We start from the raw sequence: 27,495 nt of genomic DNA, 5'->3' as shown, positions 1-27,495 counted from the left end.
GGATAAAAAAAAAAGACAACCAGTGTAGCGCACAAGGCCAGACGCTAAGCTATCGCCTGATCTCCCAGCGCCTTGAATGAAACTGTGAGTGTAGTAACCTCAACTAGACCTTCAAGCTCCTACTAATAATCAACTACTACTGTTTTCCACAGAAAACAGAGAAAAAAAAAAACATGAAGTCCTTGGTAAACATAATTACCATTCAAAAGTTTTCTTTTTAATGAGCAGAAAACTGGATTTCTGACACAAATGATTCCGTGTGATTATGTACAGGCAGGTAGTTTCCACACATCTATCAAAATCAAAAAATGGATTTCTGTGACTTTTAGCAAAAACTGGTAGACGTGGTATGGTTACTGCATTTATGTATGTGTTTGTTGGCTTTGTCAACTGGTAGGGAGGGGTGTTATTTCAAAAAAATTTGAAAATCTATAAATGTTTGCATGGACTATGGAAATATACACAGAATAAACCATAGCAGGATAAATTGTGTGTCATTTAGTTCCAAAAACCCATATGGACGGAGCCAGTGAAGATACTGGGTTCAGAAATTGCCAAAAATATAGACGAAAATGTCATATCTTGAGAACCGCTGAACCTAGAGACTTGAAATTTGGCTCCAAATGTTGCTTGACCCCAAGTTTATATTCAACTTCTATAGTAACAATAAGCCTATCTGGTGTTTTTTAAGAGTAACTGACAAAAAAACCTAATTTCAGTACATATGTTATGATCAATTGTAACAAACCATATCTATGTAGTTTTTATTTCAGGAACATCAGTTGAGTATAATCATCACATGTAAAGAATGACATGGCCACAATGAAGTAATTATAAGCAACAGAGTGGTTTTCTACATCAATAGCACATATACGAACAACGCATTGCTTGAAATTTTCAAACGCTCCGTCCATATGGGTTTTTGGAACCAAATGACCCAAAAATTATACTGTTATGGTTTATTCCATATACATTTCCATATTCCATGCAAAAATTTATAGATTTCAAAAATTTTCAAATAACACCCCTCCCTACTACTGGAGGCGTGTCGTAAAAAGTCTCACAGAACGTTGAATGTGAAGAAAGTCATCAATTCGACCACTTTAACCTACAAATTTGTGCTTGATTGATTCAGATAACAGAATAGTCTGCTGTCCAAACAAATGTTGTACAGGGTGACCCCCAAAAAAGCAAAACAAAAAATTATAATAAATCCTACAAATTTCATGTTGGGGAAGGCATAGGAAACTAAGGAAAAGACATTTTGCCTGGAGGCCTGTTTCTCCAACAAATCATACCATTTGGGGCACAATTTTGAAAAAACATGAATTTTATGCAAAGTGACCAAGATAAGGGAAACTTTGGGGCATGATCGTACAATCGAGAAAGGGTCCTGGAATTTGTAGGATTTAATTACAATTTTTATGGGTTCTTTTTTTTTGGGTGGGGGGTACCCTACTTGTCTTCTGACAATTGCACTTGTGTAAAGTTTCACACAAACTGAACTGGCTGCTGTGATATTTTAGCGGAAGGAGCAGGATTTTCATGACTAATTGACATGAGGAAAAAAAAATATATATATCACTCTTTCTACAAGGTGACTTTTATATAAATAAAATATAAAAAAAGGACACATTCCGGTATGATACTGATGCTACAAACTCTAGTACACTGAGTGAAATATTCAAAAATCACGGTGTAATTTGAACATAAAAGTATAAAAGAAGTAGTTCCCTGTATTTAAGCCTACCTCTTGGACAAACAGACTTTGGGCTTCCCTCTCTGCATTTTCAGGCACTGTTGAATACAGAGTTCGTCCGTGTCGTCTCACAGTTGAAATCTGTGAAACAAAGTGAGAGTTTAGGCAACAGTGCAAACACGAAAATTACAGCTCACAACAAATCAACCTCAACACAGTTAGAAAAATGGACACCAACACCTTTTTTCCAGTGGAACAGCGTGCAGTCTCAGATCCACTCATTGCACTGAGGTGTTCTTCTAAATATTATTTTATGCTGGACAAAGTGCTGATGTCTTTCTGAGGGGTCAAAGGGGCGGAATGAGAGGAGACGGCCCGCTCGTCCATACTCTTCAGATCCAGACACACCCTGAGTTTGGCTCGCCGCCATCGTGTTGACAGGAAGTCTACAAACAGGCCGTATGTGAGCAGTGAGCGCCTTTAATGCATTCTTTAAAGCTATTCTCCAATGAATGACAAGTTCACTGTGATTGTTCGACTGAAGGTTTGCAGAGGGAGGAGACCTCAGGCCTCTGCAGTATTATACAAGTAGTCCACAATCATATTAACAAAACAGTGTTTTGCTGAAACCACATGGGTCTTTCCACAGATTACAACAAGGAGGCATTAAAATTACTAATATCCCAGTAATATCCCACCAACCCTTGGGCATCTTTTTCCAAAAAATATAGTGCTTACAAATCAATGCCCTATATTATAACATGTGGGTATATTATAGGGCTTATAATATATCCACATTATCATATCAGTGTTAATATGTACAGTCTGAATGTGAAGTCTCCGAATCAAACATCTTTTGTTATGGCTGTTGGAATGATTTATGTGTAGCAGCTTGCTCTGCATTGTGTTTTTGACTCCTCCCACTCGCTCCCCCCAGGATGCTAACTCACAATCGCATGTTAGGTGGACTCTAACCAGAAGGCTAAAACCCTTGTGGCCACATAATCCTTTTAGCTGTTGGAGAATATGGTTACTGACTGCTATTGCACAACAACTCCTGCTGGCCTCTGTCACATATGTAAATTAGAGTACACAATTATTTAGGCCATTATCATAAAGCACATTCACCAATGACCTCAACATCATTAATATGCAAATGTGTACAAAAATGCAATCAGCCCATCTAATCACCAGGAGTTACCTATGGTGCAAATATTAAGTCTCTACCATGTATTGTTATGGAGTTAGCTTGTTCACAATAAACAAGCTACCAACTCATTAATATGCCAACATATGCACAAAATAACCCTAAAATATAATCACCTCAGTGGCTGCCTATGGTACAAGCATCAACAATCCACCAAGTATTGGAAGGGTGTTATCATGTTCATAACACAACCTTAAAATATAACCTTCTCCACAAGGTGTATCAAAGGTACAAGCATCAAGTGTGTAACCTGTATTGTTCTTGAGTTAATATGCTCACAAGTAAAATTACACAGTCTTCATTAATACAAGATGCAATTATATGCGTCTTGTCATTTTGATTTAAAAAGAGAAAATACTTGTTGACAATAAATGGCTTCACCCAACCACTAACCATGAGTGACAAAAGTTTTTTGTGCTGTCATTCATATTCTCTTAAAAATGGCCAAAAAAGCAAAAATTCTGCCAGGGTATGTAAATGTTTGAGCACAACTGTACATATGGTTTAAGCATCAAGTACATAAGTTGTATTGTTATTATTGAGTACTGTTAAAAGGAAAAATAACTTAATCTTCATTAAAACATTAAATTCATTAATACTTGCCAAAGGTCATCTATGGTGCAAGATTCAAGGCTCAACCATCTACTGTAGTTGAGTTATCATGCTCCCCATAATGTGCCCCCCCAACACACAGTCAAACAAATCCAATATCATTTTTAAAAATTCATGACGAGTGCTAAAAAAAAAAAAGGTTTTGGAGCCTGTTTCTAACATGTAGCTCTTTGGTGATTTTCCAAGAACATTTTTACTTTAAAGCACAGGAAAGGAAATGTAAATAATAATAATATATTTTTTAAAGCACAGCCCTCAGCAGAAAGGACTTTCCTCCTGTGACTTTTAGAAAACAAACTGCAGCAACAGCATAGCCAAACAATAACAAACCTCACATTCCCGTCTCTGACTCAGTTCCATCACAAACCCTCCGATGGGAACAGATTCAATAGTAACACCTGATTTCCAGGAAAGTATATTTCAGCAGTGGCTCAAAATTTCAATAAGCAATTCAAAACATTTATTCATCTGTTTTAGATGGTACAATAAATAAAACAAAGCAGCAAAAATCAGACCTGTAAAAACTAAATCACATTTTATCCTACATTATCCCTGTTAGCACAGAATAAGTGCAGAAATAACTTTGTGCTCGGTATTTTACGATTGTAATATAAACATAAAACAATTTATCAAGTGTTTCACTCCAGGTACTTTCTCTTTTCCTCCTGACGGTGTTGACAGTTCACATATATGTGAACCTTTCCACGTCACTGAGTGGGTTTCCTGGAGGGGAAACGGCAATCTGTGCAATCTATAAACGTCAGAAACAAACAGGCCTGGAGCTAAAAAGAAGTCAGGAAGTACGAGTAGGCACCAGGAAACACAGAACTGAGCTGCAAGTCACCAGGGAAAAACATCCTGGGATCCTCAGGCTGTCATGGAAACTGCACTCAGCAGGATCCCATGAACGTTGTTGCTCCCTCCAAGTCTAAAGTAAAAAAATCTTGGTGTGATTTTTGACCAAAAATCGACTCTCATATTGTGGCCCTCTCACACGTGTGAGGTTATCTGCTGTAAACAGACCGTAAATAACTGAAAGTTATTTGATGCAGGCAAAATAATCTACATAGTAATAAAGTCACAACAGCTGCAGGGATCCCACAAACATCTGGAAATGTTCAAAAACTGTTGATAAAGCATAAACCACAAAGAGCTGCTGAGCACTGTCTGTGCCTGTCAGTAGAAAATGCAAACGAAATGCATAGCAGTAATGGTAACAACAAAAATATCATAAAACCAACAGCAAAAGTTAAAAAGTATGACATTACATTTGTAAATGGAGGCAATACAAAGTGTATGACTTTGCAATAACATGCCATTATATATTATACTAATAATGAATGTTTTCCATTCATGTAATGGTACGAATATCTGAATGAGTTGAAAGATGGAATGTTCCATTGAATGAGGCCAACCATTCATTATTTGTTTTATATGACACCTAAACAGATCAGTGTCAGTTGTCCAAACGGGAAGCTGAAAGCAGTTTACTCTGCCCCCTGCAGGCGAGCTGCCAACACACACACACACACACACACACACACACACACACACACACACACACACACACACACACACACACACAGCATAATGAGAGTAACTGAGGACCGAAGCGCAGTGTGTGGACTTCATCTAACAGCCTTTCCACCGTTGCTAATGATGACCACAAGGACAATGCATGAGCTTCTAATCGACTTACAGTATACTGAAATAATAACATATGAAATACTTGACTGTATTTTTTTCTGTTATCACTCAGAACTCACTGCGTTTTTAATCCCAGGCTGCAGCCTTACATGATGTTCCAAATGTGAAAAAGAAGTCAGCAGGCTACTGGGCTTTCTATTATGCTGCTCTTTTCATTGAATTATATGCCTGCTAAAATTAGAATATCATATTCCATTAAATCTTTTCAAGCTAAATGAGAAACAAGCATTCTCTCCTACATAGTGACAACCCCAATGGAATAATGGAGCTGCGCCATCATGCTGGTTCTCAGCACCATCATGCAAATTTTCAAATTTAGGATGTTCCCTTTCCGTTTTCCCAGGTAATTATTTTTTCGCGTCTTTATGAGTTTCTGAGCTTTCCTAGACAGTAAGCACAGGAAGCCGGAAAAATCCTCTATGGAGGAGCTGCACGTGCAAGTGAACACAGCCTGTGGAAACTGACTGTGCGGTGCAGCTTTTGTACAAAAGCCACACTGATGAATCTACTGTGCACCCTGACAAACATCTCTGATAGACTCTGAATAATGGCATTGTTTGAATAGCTAATCTTGATTCAGTTAAAGTGCGCATCCTTCATTTGCGAGACAGAGAGCACCCAACACACAGGCGCCGTGTGCATTTAAAAAAAAATACAAGAACACACTGCTTCACTTTAAATAGGCAATAAGTCGATTTCAGATGATTAACGTGGACCCTCTTTCTCTTAAAAGGCTTTATTTTACTCTGCCACTTTGCAAAGTTGTAGCCTCTGCTGCTACACCGATTAGCTCCTTCCACAGGTCATGTGCAATGCTCCACATCTTCTTCACCATTTTCTATGGGAGCGTAACAGCACCACATTATGGAAAACTTAGAAAACAACAAATAAAAAGACTGTATTTGTATCTGTGTGGATAAGCCCTTAGTTTGGAATTTTAGAGGTAAAACTGAAGTTGTAGGACATGGCTTCCATTAGTATTTGAAAAAGCGAAATTCAAGAACTTCTGAGGATCCCCCCCGGGACCTCTAGTGCCATCATGCACTAAATTTTTTTCTGTTTTAATGGTTTATAATCACATACAGGTTAGGTCAGTTTTGTGAGAATTTGCTTTGCCACGCCTCACCACATCTGTCACACTACAAAACCGCCCTTGGTCCTGGCTGGCAACCACCAATCCATTCCAACCTCTTGAAAACAGCTTTCTGGATCATGCTCAGAAAAGCATACCACATGGCTGTATTGTCAGAACAATGTTAACTCATGAGCAGTTTTGTAGTTTTTCTAATGTTTCTGGTAAAACTGAGTTTTATGTTGCACTTTTTAATTGCTGAATTTGTCAATCATTTTTGCAACATCTGTTTCTGAAGGTGTAATGCATAACAAAAAAAAAATCCTCTTATTAGTAAAATTATTCATTTTCAACATGTGTTTCTGAATGTCTCCTTTTTGCTGTGTTAGTTTCAACCTGGCTGGATTATCAAAACCATTTGGCAGATGTTAAATTGGCAAAGAGAAAAACAATAAGCTCCTAATCAGTAAGCCATATGACTGGTCTCAAATTTTAAAAAAGAGGGGGAAGGAAATTTGGTAATCTTGGACAAATTTTATGAGGAACCGTGCAAAGAGAAACCTGAACGCTGCTCAGTTTTCTGCTCAAAACCAGATGGAGATGATTAAATTCTATCTTACAGCTTTCTTTAAAGAATTATATTGCTGCTTTCTAAGATATAATTTAATTTAAAAAATTTAATTACTGGACACTTTTGATGATAAGGGTATAATATAAGAACTGACAAATGTTCGGGACTTTATTCTGCACCATAAACAGAACGGCGTCTCTGCATGAATTCACATGAGTAGCTCTTCCTTTCAGTAAAACAAGCGCTCATAGAAGCAGTAACAGATGTTAAATTTAATCAGTGCGCTTCTGGTGCCTCAGCCTCCCCAGTCAGAGTCACCTGTCAGCCCCCAGACAATGTACAGTTTGTGCCTAAATCTGGAGTGTTACGTTCACTTTTAAACTCCTCTTAGTCTGTTCCACACAAACCCCATTAGAATGTGTGTACCATACAATATACTAAATAATCTAAATACACCAAAGCACATTTTCCATATGAAACTTTCATCACTGGCTAGATAAATTATCTGCATCTAATCCACAAATTTTCGTATTCAAAGGAACTGGAATAGCCACAGACCCTGTAAAATAAGTCCATCCTCTCCAATCCAACTAAACTCAATGTATTCATACAGTGCCAAATTGTAACGCAAGTCACCTCAAGGTGCTACACACACACACACACACACACACACACACACACACACACACACACACACACACACACACACACACAACTAAGGTCACCACAATACCCATCCCATGAGCAAGCCACTGGTCAGAGTTAAAAGGAAAAACTTATTTATTTTTGGTAAGTAATATCCCATAGATGTGCCTGCCATCAACAGAATGATTCATGGATTCTGGATTTATAATGGATTAGGAACAGGTGTGGTTGTTAGTGAAGGAAATAAAGTCTTTTCACACATAAATATGCTAAATCAGATAAGTAAACCATTGCTTTCTGATTGCTGAACAGGAGTTATGTTTGAACACTCAAACAACAGTTACACCTGCGCGGAACCAGGCGAGAAGGATTTTATGTGAATTTAGCTATGAAAGACAACAAAGAGGGAGGTGGTTGAGTGAGGTACGGAGTAAATGGGGTCAGCGTGCGTGTGTGAGTGAGTGAGTGTGAGAGAGAGAGAAAATCAGAATCAGAACAGCTTTTATTCACCACGTATCTACAGAATACAATGAATTTAACTTCCGATTGAGCTGCACTCTCTCTGTACCATGTATAAATATACACTGAATAATTCATAAAATAAAATATGCAAAGAGAGAGAGAGCGCGCGATAGAGTTTCCATGTAGAAATGTACTTAATCAGAAAAATGTATCCATTTATATGCCACCTAAATAAATCCTTGTCATTTGATTGGTGGTTTGTATGTCACATGATATTAATCATTCATCCCATTTGCAAATTTGGTACCAGACATTTTGTACCACTGCACACACACACAGCGATGCAGCGACGGTGCTGATCTTAAAAACAATCAACGGCCCGACACAGTGCCCAGACTCGCTGGGTAACGGACAGGAATGCTGGATGCACCGAGACGGCTCGAAAACGAGTCGGGGGATCCTGAGAAAGCAGTGTTTGCCGGAGGCAGAGCCACACATGCCGGGGTGGTCCCCCGTCATGCGTGCTCTCACTACCGAGCTCTGGCGCACACTGTAGGACCGGGAAGGGTGAAAGTCCCTTTTGTCTTGTTTATAAATTAATAAAATATCAAATGACAAAGAGCTATTTTAGGTGTTTAGGTGACACAGATGCAGATACTTCTTCCATCTCTCTCTGTCAACACATACAGTGCCAGTCAAAAATAAGCACACACTTTCCCATAAAACTGAATGGGAAAGTGTGTCCAGACTTTTGAGTGGCAGTGTTTGTGCACTTGAAGTAATATGTAGCTTGAAATGTGCTTGTTTGTCACTTTCTGCAATTTCCAAAGCAGAGGTATGTCATTATGTGAATGCAGCCCTTTGTTGGTAAAAATTTGCCCATAAGTGACACATTTTTGTCTGCAGTTTGATCTCAGATCTCACTAGAAGTGGTAGTAGTTCCATAAGAGTGTGTACACAGTTTAACTCAAACCGTATGTAACTTCTTTGTTTTTTTGTTTTTTTTTAAATACATGGCTGGGACTTGAAAGGCCTGAAAATGAAATTGTACACCTGTTTTTAAGCGTCTCTCTCTCTCTCTCTGTCTGTCTCTCTCTCTCTCTGTCTCTCTCCATGCGTGCACCATGGCAGCACAACTGCACAGTCTCATACTGCCAGTTCACAAAATTGGATGCACGAGAGTTGCAAAAATGCCAAAAAGCAAAAAATTACCCATAATTGATATGTGGTACAAGAATACCGATTTATCGAATTCCGATTCTTTGCAGAGGCAGCATCAGTTAGCGTGCACGTGTGCTACAACAGAAGAACTGAGCTGAAGAAGAAAGCAGCGCACAGCCTTCCAGAGGCAGCACCTCCTGAGCTGAAGTCATCACTGATGATTTACTTTACTTTAAATCATACAGACAGTTTAACTGCAACAAGATAATCTGCAGTGTTATAGCAGGCATGCCTGGGAAGGCCCGTATCAAGTCTGCTGCTACACAACACAACCAAAGAGCATATGCAGTACACAGCAATGTTCACACACAGAGTGCAATGCCCTGCATAACGTCTTTGCGTTTAAAAAGCTGTGTTGTGCAAATTTGATTTTTTTCCCCTCCTTTCTGTTGCTATATAAACACGGAAAGCTCAATTTACACAACCCCGCTCTCAAACACTGACAGAGTTCATCACCTCAGAATGATGTGTCGTTGGTACCACATGTCAGAATATTTTTAGATTATATACTTAACATGATTAATAATATGATTTCTATTTTAACGATGTGGCACCATTGCTCCTGTTTTTAAGGGATCAGTTCAGGTCACAACACAGTTGTGAAGGAGTAATGGTGTCAAAGCAGGGTCGTGATGACAAGGTGGGCAGAGTACTTTGAGGCTAATGGCCATGAACCACCACGAACTACACTTTGAGGCAGTATGACGTGTAGGTCTTGACAATTCCTGAAAGTGAAAACAGTTTCACACTGTGGCCCGAGAACAACCCTTGATGTTTTCCACTCATAACGGATCGCGTGATGTCACACTTATACATGAACTGGTATGACTGGCTCCGTGATTTGATATCTTTGAGGTGCTTATCCTCAAGAAAAGCCCTTTCTCAAACCTCGGTTGCTGTATATTACAACAAAGGCGTGCGCTCTTTGATTCTTTTGAGCTCAAAAATGTGAGAGTGTTGTAGAGACACGTATTAAAAGGAAGAACAAATCACAAAACAAAGACGACTCTCACTGAAGGAGCTCAAGAACAATAAAGGTTTCCACGCTACAGAATTTCCACTTGAGTGTGACAGATTGGAGAATGTAAAGTTCATGTATTGTTGGTCTGACTAAGTATGACTCTGACTTCCTGAAGCATCGGCATTGGGTCACTTTCCATTTTAGTTTTTCCATCATGGCGTGGAAAGGTTGGAGGGCGCGTACTTCCTATACAATGTGGCTGGAGATAGCGTTTGTTTTGTTGCAATATCGGGAACAGAATGTGCTAATTAAACAGGTGACCTTTAACCCCTCATTTGCTACAGCATGGAAGGACGTAAACAAGAGGAAAGTTTCTTATTATTACCTTATTATTTCTTCTGTTTTTCTTGTTGCTAAATGCTGATAAATTATACTGCATTTGTTGTCTTTCTGCCGCCTGATTCGTTTTTTTCTCTCTCTCTCTGGCTCCATCCAGAGATGAGATTGGGTGTTTTTCTGCTTGAGGCCTCCCGTCTTGTGCACCAGCATGGACTCCCAAAATCTCCTGTATAATTTCCTGTATTGTCTATTATGTCGATAGCATGGCCCAAGCAGAGGATCACCCCTTTGAGTCTGGTCTGCTTGAGGTTTCTTCCTCAAGTCATCAGAGGGAGTTTTTCCTTACCACTGTTGCCTGTGTGTTTGCTCTGGGGGTTGGTAAGGTTAGACCTTACTTGTGTGAAGCACCTTGAGGCAACTTTGTTGTAATTTGACGCTATATAATTGAAATTCTGTGAGTGACCCACCCAACATCGGCCACGTCTAAACCAAAGGAAACAAACTACAAGTGCAACAAAGCATGCAGGTGGGTGACCACATCATGACGTGGGACAAAAAAAAAAAAGACTGTAGTCCTTTTAATAGCAGACGTTTTTCAGGAAAGCCTTATTTATCCAGTGCAACCGTTACTACCGTCCACTAGCAAGTCTTCTATTATCAGGTTAGGTTAGATCTGAGAGCTGGGTACTGCACATTGCCGCATCGGCCACACTACAACTATCCAGGCAGCTCACTTCTCGAAAATAACCATCTATCTGCCACAGTCAAGTGAAGCAGAAATATCCACTTGGCCTTCTCTCTAACCACTGGGATCCTCAACATTGAGGCACCTGTGTAGTGAGCGCCTTGAATGGCAGCACCCTGACATTGGTGTGTGAGTGTGAATGGGTGAATGTGAGGCATTATTGTAAAGAGCTTTGAACTTCTGATATAGACGGAAAAGCGCTATATGAATGCAGTCCATTGACCATTGAATGCAGCATCATAACCAGAGAAATGCACCACATGGCCAACATGTAGTAACTCATGTTCCCTCACTATGCAAGTGATACTTTTCATCTTAGTCTCCCAAGCAACCCTTCATTTCACACAAAGTTGTCTAAGTCTAAGGATCCTTCAAACTGAGAAAGCTCCAAAGACATCGAGTGGTTGAGTTAGGTCACTGGTTAGCATCCAAGTCTCACAGCCGTGCAATAAGACAGGAATCAGTAAGACCCGGAAGACATCAAACTTCACAATCCTGCAAAGACATTGGCAGTAAAAAACACATCTTTCCAGCAACCTCGTGACTCCATAAACTCTTCCCAGGTGTTTCCAATCTCAAAGGCTGAGGACCCAGAGACATGAACATCAGTGCTGAGATAAGTCAATGTTTGATGGCTGAGCACAAGACATCAATGAAAGCCTGGATTTTAGTCTTGATGCAGGACAATCGAACACAAACACACACATTACAGTCTTTATTCGATTAGCTTGTGCACACCGCACACTAAATTAATAGAGTGAGAGCAGTTATTGCGCGTTTATGTGAATAATAAACAAAAAATATTTGAGCAGAGAAGATTTTCTTTGCTCATAGAGATGTGAGTACAGAGGAATGAACACCTTAGCTGTACATGCTGACAAAAGTGTTTAACTTGTGTACACAAATTAATCAAACCAAATCAAACCAAGGGAATGGATTTGGATTATAGGTTGTGTGTCCATATAACCTGTCAAACCCTATGTTCTTTTTTCTATTTTTTACCCTCTCCACGATTCCTCAGTTGTTCCATTGTCCTGTGACACCTTCATGTGCGCACTTTGGGAGGCAGGTCCTTTAAAAGTGCGCATCTTTTTATCTTCTTTCAGCTGCTTTTTAAATAATCTATTTCACCCTCAAACACAAATTCTTTATGGAAATTAGGTGAAGTGTTGCCACGGGTGAGTGTGATGAATGGTACCATTTTCATATTGTTATTTAAATCATTATCACCAAAAATACCTTAAAATAACGTAATGGAATTTTAAGCCAATATCATTTATCTTAATTACTGTTCAATTCAATGCTCTATTTTGATATTTTTGGTGTGAAACTCACCTCAAAGTCTTCCAGGGGAAACTGCAGCATGTCTCTGTGGACATCACTGAGGATCTGAGTCTTCCTTTGAACCAGAACATTTTCATAGTCCAGGGGCTCAATCACTTTTGGTTTCACCTGGAGAAAACACACAAGGTTCTGTTTTACTGCACAGCTGGAGGGATTGTGAGAAACACTTTTCGAAGATGCAGCTTAAGTGTTGAGGTAGAGGACAAATATGGAGAAAAGCACATCAAGCAGGGTGCAAACACATGGTTCAATTTATGTACGACAAAATGTCTTTTCATATTTTAGCATGAATTAAAGAAACTTGATGTACTGCTATATGTTTAAGCTAAAGTCTACATTTTATAAAGTGACTGTTGCTGTTTCATTCCCCTTTGGAAATGTTCACCAACTGCAACAATATGATGGAACGACATCTATAAGAACATAAATTGATTCAAATCTGAGTCCCACTGGGCCCTTCAAACAACTGGTAAGTAAGTCCCTTCGGCTGCTCCCTTGTTTGCACTCGGGGTCGCCACAGCAAATCCAAGGTGGATCTGCATGTTGAACTGGCACAGGTTTTACACCGGATGCCCTTCCTGACGCAACTCCACATTACACGGAGAAATGTGGCAGGGGTGAGATTTGAACCCGGAGCCTTCTGAACTGAAACCAAGCGCATTAACCACTTGGCCAGCACCCCTGCTCCCTTCAAACAACCGGTAAGTACCACCAAATATTATATTCTTCACACAGCCAGTAGGGGGCAGTGAGAGAATGTCAACATCAAAATTTATCATTTGAAATATGACCGCTTTCAAAATGACTACATTAATATACAGATTAAGGCAGGATTAAGTACTAACGTCATCCCAAATCACATGCAAATCCACAAAATGGTTTCTGAGATAACCAAACTGAAAAACTCATAATGTTATGTTTTTAAAATCATGAGAGTGCCATCTATCCAAATAGTGATACAAGAAGCATTAGTCCAGTGAAATAATTCATTGAGTGGTGAGTAAGGACTACAGACAGACGGAGACAAGCATTACCAGTTCCTCCACGTCCCTTGCAAGCCTCTCGCCCAGCGGGGTATAATAAGCGGAGGGATGCTCTAAAAGGATGTTTTCATTATTGCACAAAACACATATTTTGTGCATGCATCCTGTATTATTATGTATGTGGCGTGTGAACACATGTGAAGTACTCAGAAAAAGACACAATGACCTTTTCCCCAATTTGTGCCACTGATTTTGAGCACAGCTTCCTATCAAAACCTATAACTAAAAACTGCATGGTGCTAATGCTAAGGTTTACATTCACAGGGCCAAATAAAGTGACCATTCTGCAGAGGGAGAAATCTGCACCAACCAATGAGGCCTCCAGACTGCAAGATACATTCCAATGTCAGGCTGCATTTTATCTTTGCACAGGTTAAATTGTATGCTATTATATTTGCCAAATTTGACCTAAAAGGACACAAAACATTCTTCTTCCAAGTTGGCGACCCAAATGTACTCAAACCTGATCAATGTAGTTGATTTGCTGTCACATTGTATCATTTTGAAGAATCGATTTGCACAAAGAAAAACATCCTCCACAGCAGAAAGAAAGTCAGGACAGGTATTTTTTTCCTTCCCTGATCTAATAATGTGTTGACCTTTGAACGGTCTACTCCCAGTGTTAATCATGTGGTGGAGGGATACAAGTAACAAGTGTTTTTGTAATCGACTAATGAATTAAGGATAAATTTTGATTAATTGATTATTTCCTGACTAGTCCATTCATCCTTCAGTTAACTTGCCAGGAAATCATCACCCAAAGTTCCAGTAATAACATTCAACCTGGTATTCAAATATTTTAAAGTATTTATTTGACTATTTTAAAAAAAAACACACACACACACAACAAATGAGGAGCATAAAGTATATTGATTATTTCCATTATCGATTAATCTGTTGATGATTTTCTGGATTAATCGATTAGCTGCTTGGTCCATAAAATATCAGAAAATGGAGAAAAATGTCAGTCATTCTAAAAGCTGAAGATGGCGTCCTCAAATGCCCACAACCCAAAGACACTGGCATAAGGAAAGTTTATGTGACTGAATTGTGTGCATTTATAGTCTGGCAAAGTGTCTGCATAATATTGCTAAAAACTGCTAAAGGCTGTCTGAAATATCCAGGATCTGAGCACATCCAGTTCACTCGATGAGCAGATTTAGAGCTGAAATGTGTGCTAGTCTAACAGCTGTGGAGAACACAAAGTGCAAAATGAATCATGACACATGATCAGATTTTCAGCGCTGAGCGATGGCACAGATCACATACTGCATCCACATCTGGGACTGATAAGGCGAGCATGATCTCAGAGCTCTGGAGGGTCCTCGTGATCGACATGCTGGCACGCCTGTTCATCACAGAGCACCTCAAAGTGTGGACAGCTGGGACTGGACCCTGTGAATGTCAAGGATGGGATAGCAGACTGGAGAAGGTGCCACAGTGTCTGCCCGTGGAGTCGGGTCTTGGTGTTATCAGTCATTCTTCACGACAGCAAAAGAAAATGTCACATCACAGATGACTCACTTTGCTCTCTGAAAGGAAGACAATGATCCATACAGCAGGGCTGGGCAATTAATTATTTTTCTTTCAATTCCGATTTTGGCTTCCAAAGTGTACGAAAATAACAATTGAAATAAAACAAATGTTTTGCCGCATTCTGTTGGGCAATGACGGTGGGTGTGACTTTAGTCCATCATTGGATACTTCTTCAACCAAGGCTGGCACCCATTTACAATTGGATGGACTGAGACTATGCAGATGAAGCAATCAAATCCATGTTGGTAGCCCAACTCCTATCCCACCTGTTCTATAGGTAACACTCTTTCTGTTTTGAGATGTGGCAAATCATTTCAGATAGAACTCAAAAATGTTCAACATAGACCCACAATTCTGCAGAAGGCCAACTGTAAATCACCACTGTAGCCAAGCCACCAGAGGAACCTCAGAAAGAGAAGCCAGTTTGTCAAAAAAGACAAGAATCTCCTAATATAGTCAATTCTTTTAAACATTCTGAAAGCCTGGGCAAGACCTGACTTGGACTGATTGTAGAAGAGGTCCTAGACCCAGTGACACCATAGCTCATGTAAAACTTTCAAACAGCACCATTACCAACACCCTGACAAAGTCTTCCTGTGCTACAGTAGGGGAAAGTTAATAATCTGACTACAACAATGGCATCAGATGTACATAATTAAGACAAGAGACAACCATCTCTGGAGAACAAAAAACTGATCAGTGATCTCCTCCACTCCCTTCCATCTTAGTGTAGCAGCTGTTCCACTGTGACTCCCCTTCATCTCATCTGTGCCGCCTCTCCCTGAACAATGGTGCTGTGTAGTCCTACACTAACTGACACAAAAGTGTTGCTACTGACAGTGCAGATATCGGAGACATTCCGCCCACAGCTGAGAATTACCAGTATAGTTAAAGTTGACTTTTGAGACAAATAAAATATTTTACAATCCAATATAAAACTCAACAGATCCAAGCACATGGATGTTAGGCGGTTTAGTGCTGGTTACTTGGCCACCACCCCTGCAGAGCTGGTAAAGTACAGTAATTTTTTTTAAAGTGTGTATTGCAAAAAAACAAACCAAAACTCATATTCAGTGTTAACAACATGACACCTGCTTTAAAGGAACACAAATGTGGTTCAAAATCCCTCAGACAAATCAACTCGCATATAACGATAAAATCGTATTTACACTCTGAATGACTTACCGCCACCTGTGCCACTACGTCTACCTCAGCGTCAGTGGCTGTCTTATACTGCTGAGGACTCTCAATGACCAGCTCCTTCTTTGAAGTCCTGCTCGCCCGTCCTTGCATTGTCAACAGCGGTGGAAAGAGTTCTTCAATGCTAAAGAGAAGCGGACAGCCAGCATATCGAAGAGAGAAAAATCCTTGTGCTGTGTGAAGTTCGGGAAGTTCTACTTCCACTTACAAACGCTGGCTCACACCCTCCTTTCTGAGATTACACTGTGGACTGACTCACACCCAGACCGAGGAGAAGGACCCTCCTACGCTCAGCTGTACTGCCCAGGGGAGTAAAGCATGCACGCACACAGTGGAGCTACATGATCCCAACTCTATCCACCTGCATGGTGACACATGGTTGACAAAAGACAAAATAAAGACGCGCATTCCTCAACTATTACAGTCTGGTCTGGGACGGGCCACGCCTTCTGCCAAGCAGCTGGAACAAACGCTTTGAATTTATGAATAAGAACAAGCTCCAGGAGAACAATACGAGGAGAACAGTGGTGGCTCCAGGTGATTTTTTTTTTCCTTCTTCTGGGTGATACTAGGTGTAAGTATGATTATTTAGTGCTGTGGTAAAGGAATTTGGAGTAAATGTCTCAATTTTAAAGTAAATTTCAAGCATCTACTGCATATATGCTTTTAACTCAGGAAGTAAACAACTAACGATTCCTCCTATTTCTCAATTGGACCCGTTTCTGAACTTTGTTTTACATTAAATTAGTCCACTTTTAATCATGCTAGCATAACAAAACAGAAAAAGTGAAACATAAATCCAAGAATCTCCACTCGTGTGCTGAGTATCCCCCTGGCAATTTATATTCATTTGCTTTCTGGGTTATGCGAGTGAGAATTTGCGCAGTTGATCCCAGAACAGTGCATCAACAAGACTCACTCCAGAACCAAAAACAACAAATAGGACATTTCATTGATATTCGTGTGATAATATTGAAGAGAGCTTTTTCAGACTATTTATTAAGATAGTACAAAAATTAGACTTTTTTTTTTCTTTTTCAAAATCATTGTTGAGGTAAGTTTTTTATTCATGTTGGCTGATATTTGGTGACGGTTGCATGGCTGTTCTACGTTATACAGACACAAGCTGTGTGATATCAGTACCAGAAAACAAGGTATAGTACAGTAGACCATAGCATGCTGTCAGTCCTCGGTAGGGTTGGGTATCGAGTACCGGTTCTTTTCGAGTATCATTAAGAAATGATTCGATCCAGCGACATCAATAGGCTTTTTGCTTAACGATTCCCTTATCGGTTCTTCATTAGCGGCTGTTGTTTTTGAGGGTGTTTGTCGGGAAAATGATCATTTCTCTATGTTGATTACAGACCCTGTAGCAGGTCTGTAATCAACCATTTCTGTAGCGTGGCTCTGCTTTGAACCGTGAACCAATGAAGCGGTGCTCCGATCGACTGCTTCATTGGATATTTGCTTTGCTCCTCCTCAGAAGCGGCAACTCCGCTTCTTAACCCCTCTCAAAACCATTAAAATATGTCAATTGTGAGTCACTTTTGTGCGGATTAAAGTGACTAACTGAAAATTCACAGGCGATATCGATAAGGGAATCGATCAGAAATTCAGATCAATAAGCGGAATCGATAGATAAAATCTTATCAATACCCATCCCTAGTCCTTGGGGCATAAAATACCATAAAAAAAATAACCTGGAATTTGTCTACATTTCTGGATGTTTAATATCATGAGTTCTTTTTTAATGCTGTGGTTTACATCTGTCCACATACCACAGGGCAGAATTTTGCCTAATTTTCATGTGCAGCAGATTGCGTTCATCAGCAATTCCCTTTTCCCCCATTGTTGGCCAAAGAGAACTTTCTAACCACCCATTCCACCAGGTGGAATGGGTGGTTAGAAAGAAAACCTGCACCCACTTGGCTCTTTTCTGGAATCAGTTTGACACCTATGCCATATACTGTATATATACTGGACAAAGCCTGTGTGACGTCACCCATAGCTTTACTATAGAGACTCGGAACAGTTGATATGAAATCAATATCTGAGCGTCGCCATCTTGGCAGCGTTGACACTGGCTATATCACGATTAATGGATAAAGAGCTGACGCGTGAGTGACTCAGAAGCCTGAACATGCCCCTATCTTCGAGTCCCATCTCGCTAAGTTTAACAGACTAACCTCAGATCATGTTTATTAAATGTAAACCAATAGCTGCTAAAAGTGCTAACATCATTAGCATAGAATATTAAATAAGACAAGAATTTCAGTCAGCATGAATATTGCAGCATATGCTACCAGTGGGCTCAGGCGCTGTCACTCAAAGAGACCACGCCCATAATGATATGTAATTACATGGTTTAACACACACACACACACCATTGTCATGGAAACTATAGATAATCTATTTTTTTTTTTTTTGATACCAGGTTGTACACATAATTATTTCTGTTCTAATTGGACATTTTCAAATGGACTGCAATGGGAAACTGCTTAGTTTTGGAGCCAGCCTTAAGTGGCCAGTCAAGGAACTGCAACTTTTTCTTCTTAGGGGTGGGACTTCATCTGAGACCATCAAAGCTTACCGCTCGATAAAAACCGGGCAATGATCTGCTAGACTGAGTGTGTGCAGCAAAGACTTCAGAAACAACATCTTAAACAACAGTAACTGCTTCACAATGAGAACTGAAAACCATATGATTAAACTACTTGAGCAGCACAATAAATCTAATTAGTCACCACAAACTGTCACAAACAAACATTAATCACTGATTTCTCAATGCTAGCATGTTCCCAATGAGATTAAACGAGACTTCTATCTCCCACCAGTTGCTGGTTGTTGATGAAATTGCTCAAGGGGAATTCTAACATGACACAGCCCCAAGCAAACCCACCTTGGAGTTGGCCAGACCCCACAGTTTCCTTGGTGGGCCGCAGCAGGAGAGGATTTTATCTTTTCACGGTTACATCTGAGTTTTAGTGTGGTGGGAGGTGCCAGCACGGCTCTCCAACTGCTTCTCTCACCCCCGCCATCACATGCAGATAAGATCTAAGCTGCTATCTTAGCTCACTTCACGAAACCTTCGTGTCTCAAACTCCAACAACTGTAATAGAGCCCAGTAGAGAAAGGAGCCTAGCTGTGGTAACTGTGCCGTCCACGCAATGAAACAGTATTAGCCACAATAAAAATGAGCTCAAACATCCTCAGAAAGCACAAGAACGCCACAGTCCCATTTCAAAGCATCTGGCACAAAGAGAAAACATTACATGTGCTTTTAAACAGTCAACATTACCAACAATGAAATATCTCAAATACCGTAATGTCTATAAAATCTTCCCCTCTCTTATATATTAGCATGTGAAGTCTGGAGCAGCATGGTGGCTTAGTGGTTAGCACCGTTGCCTCACAGGTCCTGGTCCTTTTCTGTCTGGAGTTTGCATGTTCTCCCCATGTTTGCTTGGGTGCCGTCCGGTGCTCCAGCTTCCTCCCACTTCCAAAGACATGTACGTTAGGTGAATTGCTGACTCTAAAGTGACTGTGGGAGTATAAATGTGTCTGTGTGTTTACTTGTGTTGGATCTATAATAGACTTGAGGCCTGTCCAGGGTGTGCCCTGCCTCTCGCTTCAATGACTGCTGTGATAAGAGTCACAGGGGGCTGAAGCCTAATGCCGCGTTCACACCACATGCCACGCGACACCACAAATTCACATCCCTCCCCTGGCGATAGACACGGCACCATCACCCGTTGTGTCGCTCTGCTTGAGCCGCGTTTACACCAGACGCCACGCGCCGCCACAAATTCATCATTTGCTGCAGGAGCTGCGTCTGGATGACGGCCGTTTTCAGTGATACTTCCACCTCTCCGGGACCCAGTTTGAGGACCTCCTGTCCCGTTCACGCACGCACATGTGAACAAAAACAAAACAAAACAAAACAAAAAAAAACTGGCTGCTGCCGCCGCTGTGTTGCTTAATTGTGAAATAAAGGACAAAAGGGACATAAGTCCTGCTCACAGGCTGGCTGCCAGAGACAGGACATATCCACATCAAGTATAAACTCCAGACATCTCTACGTCACTACATATTCGGTCCCTGATTGGTCATCGTGACCCGACAACATGAAAAAGTTCAGATTTTTCAACTTGGGGAAGAGGGCAACGTGACGCGATATGGTGCCACAAACGCGCCAATCGCTCAAAATCACTTCATTCACGTCCATCGCGCCACATTGCATGGCTTGAACTTTTGTGCGCCACAACGTGTCCTTCCATAGGGATTACATGGCAACCTGTCATCGCTGTCGCGTGTAGTGAACGCGGCATAACGGGAATAATTGAATTCAGAAAATGGATGGATGAAAGTCAAGCCTGGCAGCAAGTGCTGGTTACATAAATGGTTATTTTTGAGAGGAGAGAATGGAACATTTGTCTGTCTGGGTGGTTGCCATCTACAACCCAAGGAAGTTTCGTATTATTATCTATGACCACAAGATGGTACTGTATTATGATATGAGTGAGGTACGGTGTGATCCACACCCCAGAGCAGAAGGTGGTATTAATGCACCATTAAACCAATAACCAACTGCCATAACACAAGAAGATCTGAAAGGAGATGCGCTTGTGTTGGAGAAGGAGTTGAATTAATAAATTATGTTCACAAACTGAAAGACTACATTCTTGAAATTAGAGAGGGAATACCCTTCATACTACTCAACACTCAACTTGTTTGCACTTAGTGGGGCAACCAGAGGACAACAAGGAGGACAGACAGGCTAAGGTAAGAATGAGTAGAGTTTTTTTAAAACAAGTACACTCAACAAAAATATAAACGCAACACTTTTGGTTTTGCTCCCATTTTGTATGAGATGAACTCAAAGATCTAAAACTTTTTCCACATACACAATATCACCATTTCCCTCAAATATTGTTCACAAACCAGTCTAAATCTGTGATAGTGAGCACTTCTCCTTTGCTGAGATAATCCATCCCACCTCACAGGTGTGCCATATCAAGATGCTGATTAGACACCATGATTAGTGCACAGGTGTGCCTTAGACTGTCTACAATAAAAGGCCACTCTGAAAGGTGCAGTTTTATCACACAGCACAATGCCACAGATGTCGCAAGATTTGAGGGAGCGTGCAATTGGCATGCTGACAGCAGGAATGTCAACCAGAGCTGTTGCTCGTGTATTGAATGTTCATTTCTCTACCATAAGCCGTCTCCAAAGGCGTTTCAGCGAATTTGGCAGTACATCCAACCAGCCTCACAACCGCAGACCACGTGTAACCACACCAGCCCAGGACCTCCACATCCAGCATGTTCACCTCCAAGATCGTCTGAGACCAGCCACTCGGACAGCTGCTGAAACAATCGGTTTGCATAACCAAAGAATTTCTGCAAAAACTGTCAGAAACCGTCTCAGGGAAGCTCATCTGCATGCTCGTCGTCCTCATCGGGGTCTCGACCTGACTCCAGTTCATCGTCGTAACCGACTTGAGTGGGCAAATGCTCACATTCGCTGGCGTTTGGCACGTTGGAGAGGTGTTCTCTTCATGGATGAATCCCGGTTCACACTGTCCAGGGCAGATGGCAGACAGCGTGTGTGGCATCGTGTGGGTGAGCGGTTTTCTGATGTCAATGTTGTGGATCGAGTGGCCCATGGTGGAGGTGGGGTTATGGTATGGGTAGGCATCTGTTATGGATGAAGAACACAGGTGCATTTTATTGATGGCATTTTGAATGCACAGAGATACCGTGACAAGATCCTGAGGCCCATTGTTGTGCCATACATCCAAGAACATCACCTCATGTTGCAGCAGGATAATGCACGGCCCCATGTTGCAAGGATCTGTACACAATTCTTGGAACCTGAAAATGTCCCAGTTCTTGCATGGTCGGCATACTCACCGGACATGTCACCCATTGAGCATGTTTGGGATGCTCTGGACCGGCGTATACGACAGCGTGTACCAGTTCCTGCCAATATCCAGCAACTTCGCACAGCTACTGAAGAGGAGTGGACCAACATTCCACAGGCCACAATTGACAACCTGATCAACTCTAGGCGAAGGAGATGTGTTGCACTGCATGAGGCAAATGGTGGTCACACCAGATACTGACTGGTATCCCCCCCAATAAAACAAAACTGCACCTTTCAGAGTGGCCTTTTATTGTGGACAGTCTAAGGCACACCTGTGCACTAATCATGGTGTCTAATCAGCATCTTGATATGGCACACCTGTGAGGTGGGATGGATTATCTCAGCAAAGGAGAAGTGCTCACTATCACAGATTTAGACTGGTTTGTGAACAATATTTGAGGGAAATGGTGATATTGTGTATGTGGAAAAGTTTTAGATCTTTGAGTTCATCTCATACAAAATGGGAGCAAAACCAAAAGTGTTGCGTTTATATTGTTGTTGAGTGTAATTACATTTAGTAAAGTAAATTTGCATGACATAACCGACAGGAAAGCCTGCTTTTCATGAAAAAAGATCCATTCCTCTAAACATGTTGGCATCAATCTCAGAATAGGACGTAGTACAGCATTTAGGAGAAACAAAAATATTCAAATGTTTAAAGAAAGGAAATCAACAAATTTGACTCTCAATATGAAAAAAACATTTAACACACCGAGAGTGAGTAGTACACATGGAATCAAGAGAATAACTGGAAGACAGTTTTCCTTTAATTCAGACTCTAATCTATTTCCTAACACAGAGAATCAAACCAGTAGCTTCCTTCAGGCTGATATTTGAAACCCCTCAGAGTAGCAGTAGTAGTAGGAGGTGACTCACTACCTTCCAATTTCTGAAGGGCTTCACTGCAACTTACCTGTCCTTTTCACAGAAAAAGCCAAATCAACATTATTAATATGCAAGCGCCGTGACTGTGTCAAATCCTCTGGTCAAAGTTCACCAATATCCACTTTAGCAAACAAAGCATAGAAGCTGCATTACTGGAGTGTGTGATACAACTCTAAGCAGCGCTAAAGCAGAATGCCAGGTCCACACTGTTCTGTGGATGATCTGTGTGGGATGCAAAAGTGGAAAAAGCACATTTGTCCAGTACAGGAGTGGAAGCCACACACCACATTTGTGCTCCAACCTTTCCAATGGAATTCTAAGATGCTGAAGGATGTGCTGAATGGACTAAATTAGTAAGTTGTGATTATTATTTTTATCTGTTATATATCCAAAATATATAACAGACAAACTTTTGTTTGTCCGTTAAAATTTTTTTGCCATTTGCTATGCTTACATATTTTAGGTCAAGGATAAACGCCACCAAAACAGAAACTTGATGGGGCTAATATTTTTGAAGAAACTATGGATATTAACTAACATTGCTAATTACATTGTGGACTAATATGTAATTCCAGCAGGGGGCAGTAAATCATCTTTATATTAAAACCCTGAGTGTGCGAGTGTGTGTGTGATTTTATTTAGTAAGTTCAGTGTAAGTACATAATATACTGTAATTGTAACTACATTAAAAATACATGGATGACACAAGAAAGAGAAAACACTTATTTCCAATGTGGTCCTTTTAAAAATCAAATGACAAAACAGAAGTAAAATAAAATAATAATAACAACAACAACAAGAGCAATCCAAGATTTCTGATGTCAAATCAATCCGGATCACCTCCAAACTCAGTGGAGTCTTCCATGCCCTAATATCGATCTGTGGTGCAAATTTAGTGAGAATCTGTAATTTTGATGGTATATAATACCAGTACACAGAATATAGACTCTATAGAAAAGCTAGAAACAGACAGGTCTCAGTCTGTAAACCTTGTGTGTTGCATGGCCATTCAAGGTTTTGCTGACACCACGTGGAAAAAAAAGGTGATGCTGAAGAGCAGTACCTTCAGTGGCCTCTTGAGGGTGGCTCCAAAACAGAGCACTTTCCCATAGGACTCTGTGTTAAAATGTCCAACTTTAGAGCAGAAATGCATGTTTACAGCCTGGTACAAAAATGGTTTTGGTCTCTATAGACAGTTTCCTCCTCCGTGACAGCTGTACAGAGAGGGGAATTTTTTTTCTAACTTCTTAGTTAAGACATTTGAAACCATAAGTGTCTGTAAATTTGGGGGTGTGGTCACTGAGTGACAAGCGGCTGAAGCCAGTGACTCCGCCTCTCATCTTTAGCTCCGACACCGCACGATGCAGCTGGTAGTGGTGGCTGTGTGTGTCATTTTGGAGCGTTTTATTGTAAACACCTGCAATAATACGGCTTGTTGTGCGGTGAAACATCCTAATGGATCATTTAGGACTCCTCTGTTGCAGTATTCGCACATTCATTCATCCACTTCATGAATCAAAGATTTTTTACACAGTTTTTACTGTGGCTGTGTTTAATTCACAATCGTGAAAATGAGTTTATAAGCAGGAAGAAAACCATTTAACAGACTCATATGTGGCACTCAGCAGAACAGGAGACAAAAACAGTTTTGATCATCACAGCCTCAGTGCTACAGTGCTGATTGGGGCTGTGATACAGAAATGCTTATTCATTTCCAAATTAATGGATATTTTTGTTGATATTTTAACTAATTCTGTCAGTGTTGTTTTTCACTGGCATCATTAAAAAAAATCTGGACTGTCATGTTTCTCTTCAGCCCGATTTCTCACGGTATTGACAGTAATTCATAAGCCGTATGGTGGTACACTATCGCACTGGTGACGACGAGATCAGTGTACTGCAAAACCCTAGACCTCCTAACAAAATCAACTCTCGAATATTTTATTAAATAAAATAATCTCGTTATCTCATTGTCAGATGAATGTACTTACTTAATATTAACTAGCTGATGTTAAATAAGGCAAATCTTAGCGTTAGTGAGCTATTTTTTTTAGGGCCCCTTCGCACATAGTGCGAAGTTTGGATGAAGTGCACACTTGGTGCACATGACGCAGGAATCGTGTGCAAACTGTGTAACGTCGTCCCTGCCTCCAATGCCTCGTACAGGTGTCGTCCAAATTCCAGGAGACACGCATGAACATCTAACACTGCTCACATGGCACTTAGAAAAGGTGTGGCCAGTCGCACTCTTCACACGACAGCAGATGACCACTGTCGTACTGGCAGCGAAATCTGTCTAAGTTCCACACGACTATGACAGAAGCAGCTGTGGTGATCTGTCATTCTGGACATTCCAGCTACACAACACCTACTGTGTTTGGACAGACATGGACTACCAACTGTCCACTGTGAGGCGTGTGTGTCTGATTGCTGTATTTACATGGACATAAATAAAAACATATATCGTGGTGGCAACAAGAGATCAGATCAGAACACGCAGCAGGCAATCTGACCATCATGTCACCCACGTGAGCTCTGTTCCACATGACACGGTGTCTGTGCTGCGGTGCACTGCCCACAAGACACGTGTGTCGGACAGAACATGCACATGGCCGACTGGACGCACCGGACCAGTAGATGTGGACACGATCAGAACACATTGCTTCTCATTCATGTCATTTCATGAGTGTATGTCAGTGATAATGGGTCATCTATAAATAAACAGACGGATCATATTTGTATTGCTCGCTTGATAAATGCAGTGTTTTTATATGGTGTGGGATTTAAAACATTTTTTTGTAATACTTGCTAATATGAGGCAGCTTCCCACAGCTTTCAAAGAACAGCTCCATAGCTCAGCGGTAAAGTTGCTGACTGGGAATCAGAGCTTCTGAAAGGCACAAGTTCACATCCCGGGTGGTGTTTTTTCTTCTTCTTCTTTTTTTTTTTAATTTTTTTTTTATTATTCCACATAAGCGGCGCAATGTGGTCCCACAGGTACTGGCTGTTTTTTTGTTTTTTTTTATTTCTTCCACATAAGCGGTGCCATGTGCTGCACCTGACACTGTTCCTGCTCGACGGACACCGGCACATGCAAGAACTCTCGCACCGGGTTCGAGCACACCTGCCCGTCGCCGCAATGTTTCGTTGTGCACTAATTTTGAACTGTTTCGCGCTGTTTTGCCGTAATCGACCAGACGTTGACCAAATTTCGCACTATGTGTGAAGGGGTCCTTAAGGAGGACAGTTTTGGTCATCTAGAAATTGAGCCTTTTAGAGGCCCTTTGTGTCAGGACTTAGAATTTTGGGATTTTTCTATTTACCCATAAACCAATAAATAAATAATTCTGGCAAATCTGACATCTCATATCCCCCAACCTCCTGAATCTGAAAAAAAAATTGCCTCCTAAAAGTGCTCATTGTATGTTTGTAGTAGTGTAGTTTGTTTCTATTTTACAGGCTTTGTTAACCATGTGGTGTGTGTTGCTAACTGTTTGATCTTTGCTCATTTGAAACCATGCAAATTTCCTTGACCTTAGATTGACAAGAAATCGGTCCTCACTGAGACTTCCTGTCTACAATGCAGTCTATTCCCAAATAACTAACACCATGGGATCATGCACAGTCATGGATGGACATGTGAACATATTGTCCTTAGTGCAATAATGAAACACTCTACAACATTATCCAAATAATGCCATGTTAGGCAATATAAAATTCTTTTATTTGAGTAAAGACAACATGCAGTTTTACCAGGAAGGCCCATGAAGGTGGCGCAAAACAAATTATTGCAGTTCCCAGAAGGAGACTGTCAGGTTGTTCTGATGACTTGGAATTTGCCCAAATATAACTTACCTAATTAAAAGCTCATTCACACAGCAAAAGTGATTCATTTTAAATAAACTACGCTGCCTGAGATCATCAAAATGAACTGAAAAGAAATTTATAACATTTTATACATTAATATTTATGGATCATTCTCTCATTTTATGATCGTACTTAGAAAAGCAGGGGTCTTAAACCATCATCCATCTCAACCAAGTGCCAGTTCCAGCTGAGATGGACCACAACAGTATTGCTCAGTTACATAATATGATTTGATGCAATCGCTAGACTTTACCAGCAAAACAGGGTGTAACCTGGAATGTACCAAAAACAAAACAACCCACCCCTCAACAGCAGCACCGGGACCCACCACCCTGCCGCTTGTTTCCAATCTACAGTGATCCATCTGAAGTCACAGCTGATATTTTATCTCGGAGGTAATAACAACACCAGCCCTGTCTACACCCTGTGTGAACAACACCACCGTAGTAGG

General features: G+C 40.7%; 1 protein-coding gene across 1 annotated transcript in view; it reads right to left on the bottom strand.

Moving 5' to 3' along the window:
• Positions 1-16,621, bottom strand: part of zmp:0000001200 (dedicator of cytokinesis protein 9) — a 91,408-nt gene extending 74,787 nt beyond the window's left edge. Inside the window, 3 exon segments of the mRNA XM_034186130.1 lie at positions 1,751-1,840; positions 12,577-12,693; positions 16,350-16,621. Coding sequence (XP_034042021.1) covers positions 1,751-1,840; positions 12,577-12,693; positions 16,350-16,457 — 315 coding nt within the window. The 5' untranslated portion in view covers positions 16,458-16,621.
• Positions 16,622-27,495: the final 10,874 nt, after the last annotated feature.

This window comes from Thalassophryne amazonica, chromosome 14 (assembly GCF_902500255.1).
Source record: "Thalassophryne amazonica chromosome 14, fThaAma1.1, whole genome shotgun sequence".
NCBI classification, from domain to species: Eukaryota; Metazoa; Chordata; class Actinopteri; order Batrachoidiformes; family Batrachoididae; genus Thalassophryne; species Thalassophryne amazonica.
This window is presented reverse-complemented; position numbering and strand designations above follow the sequence as displayed.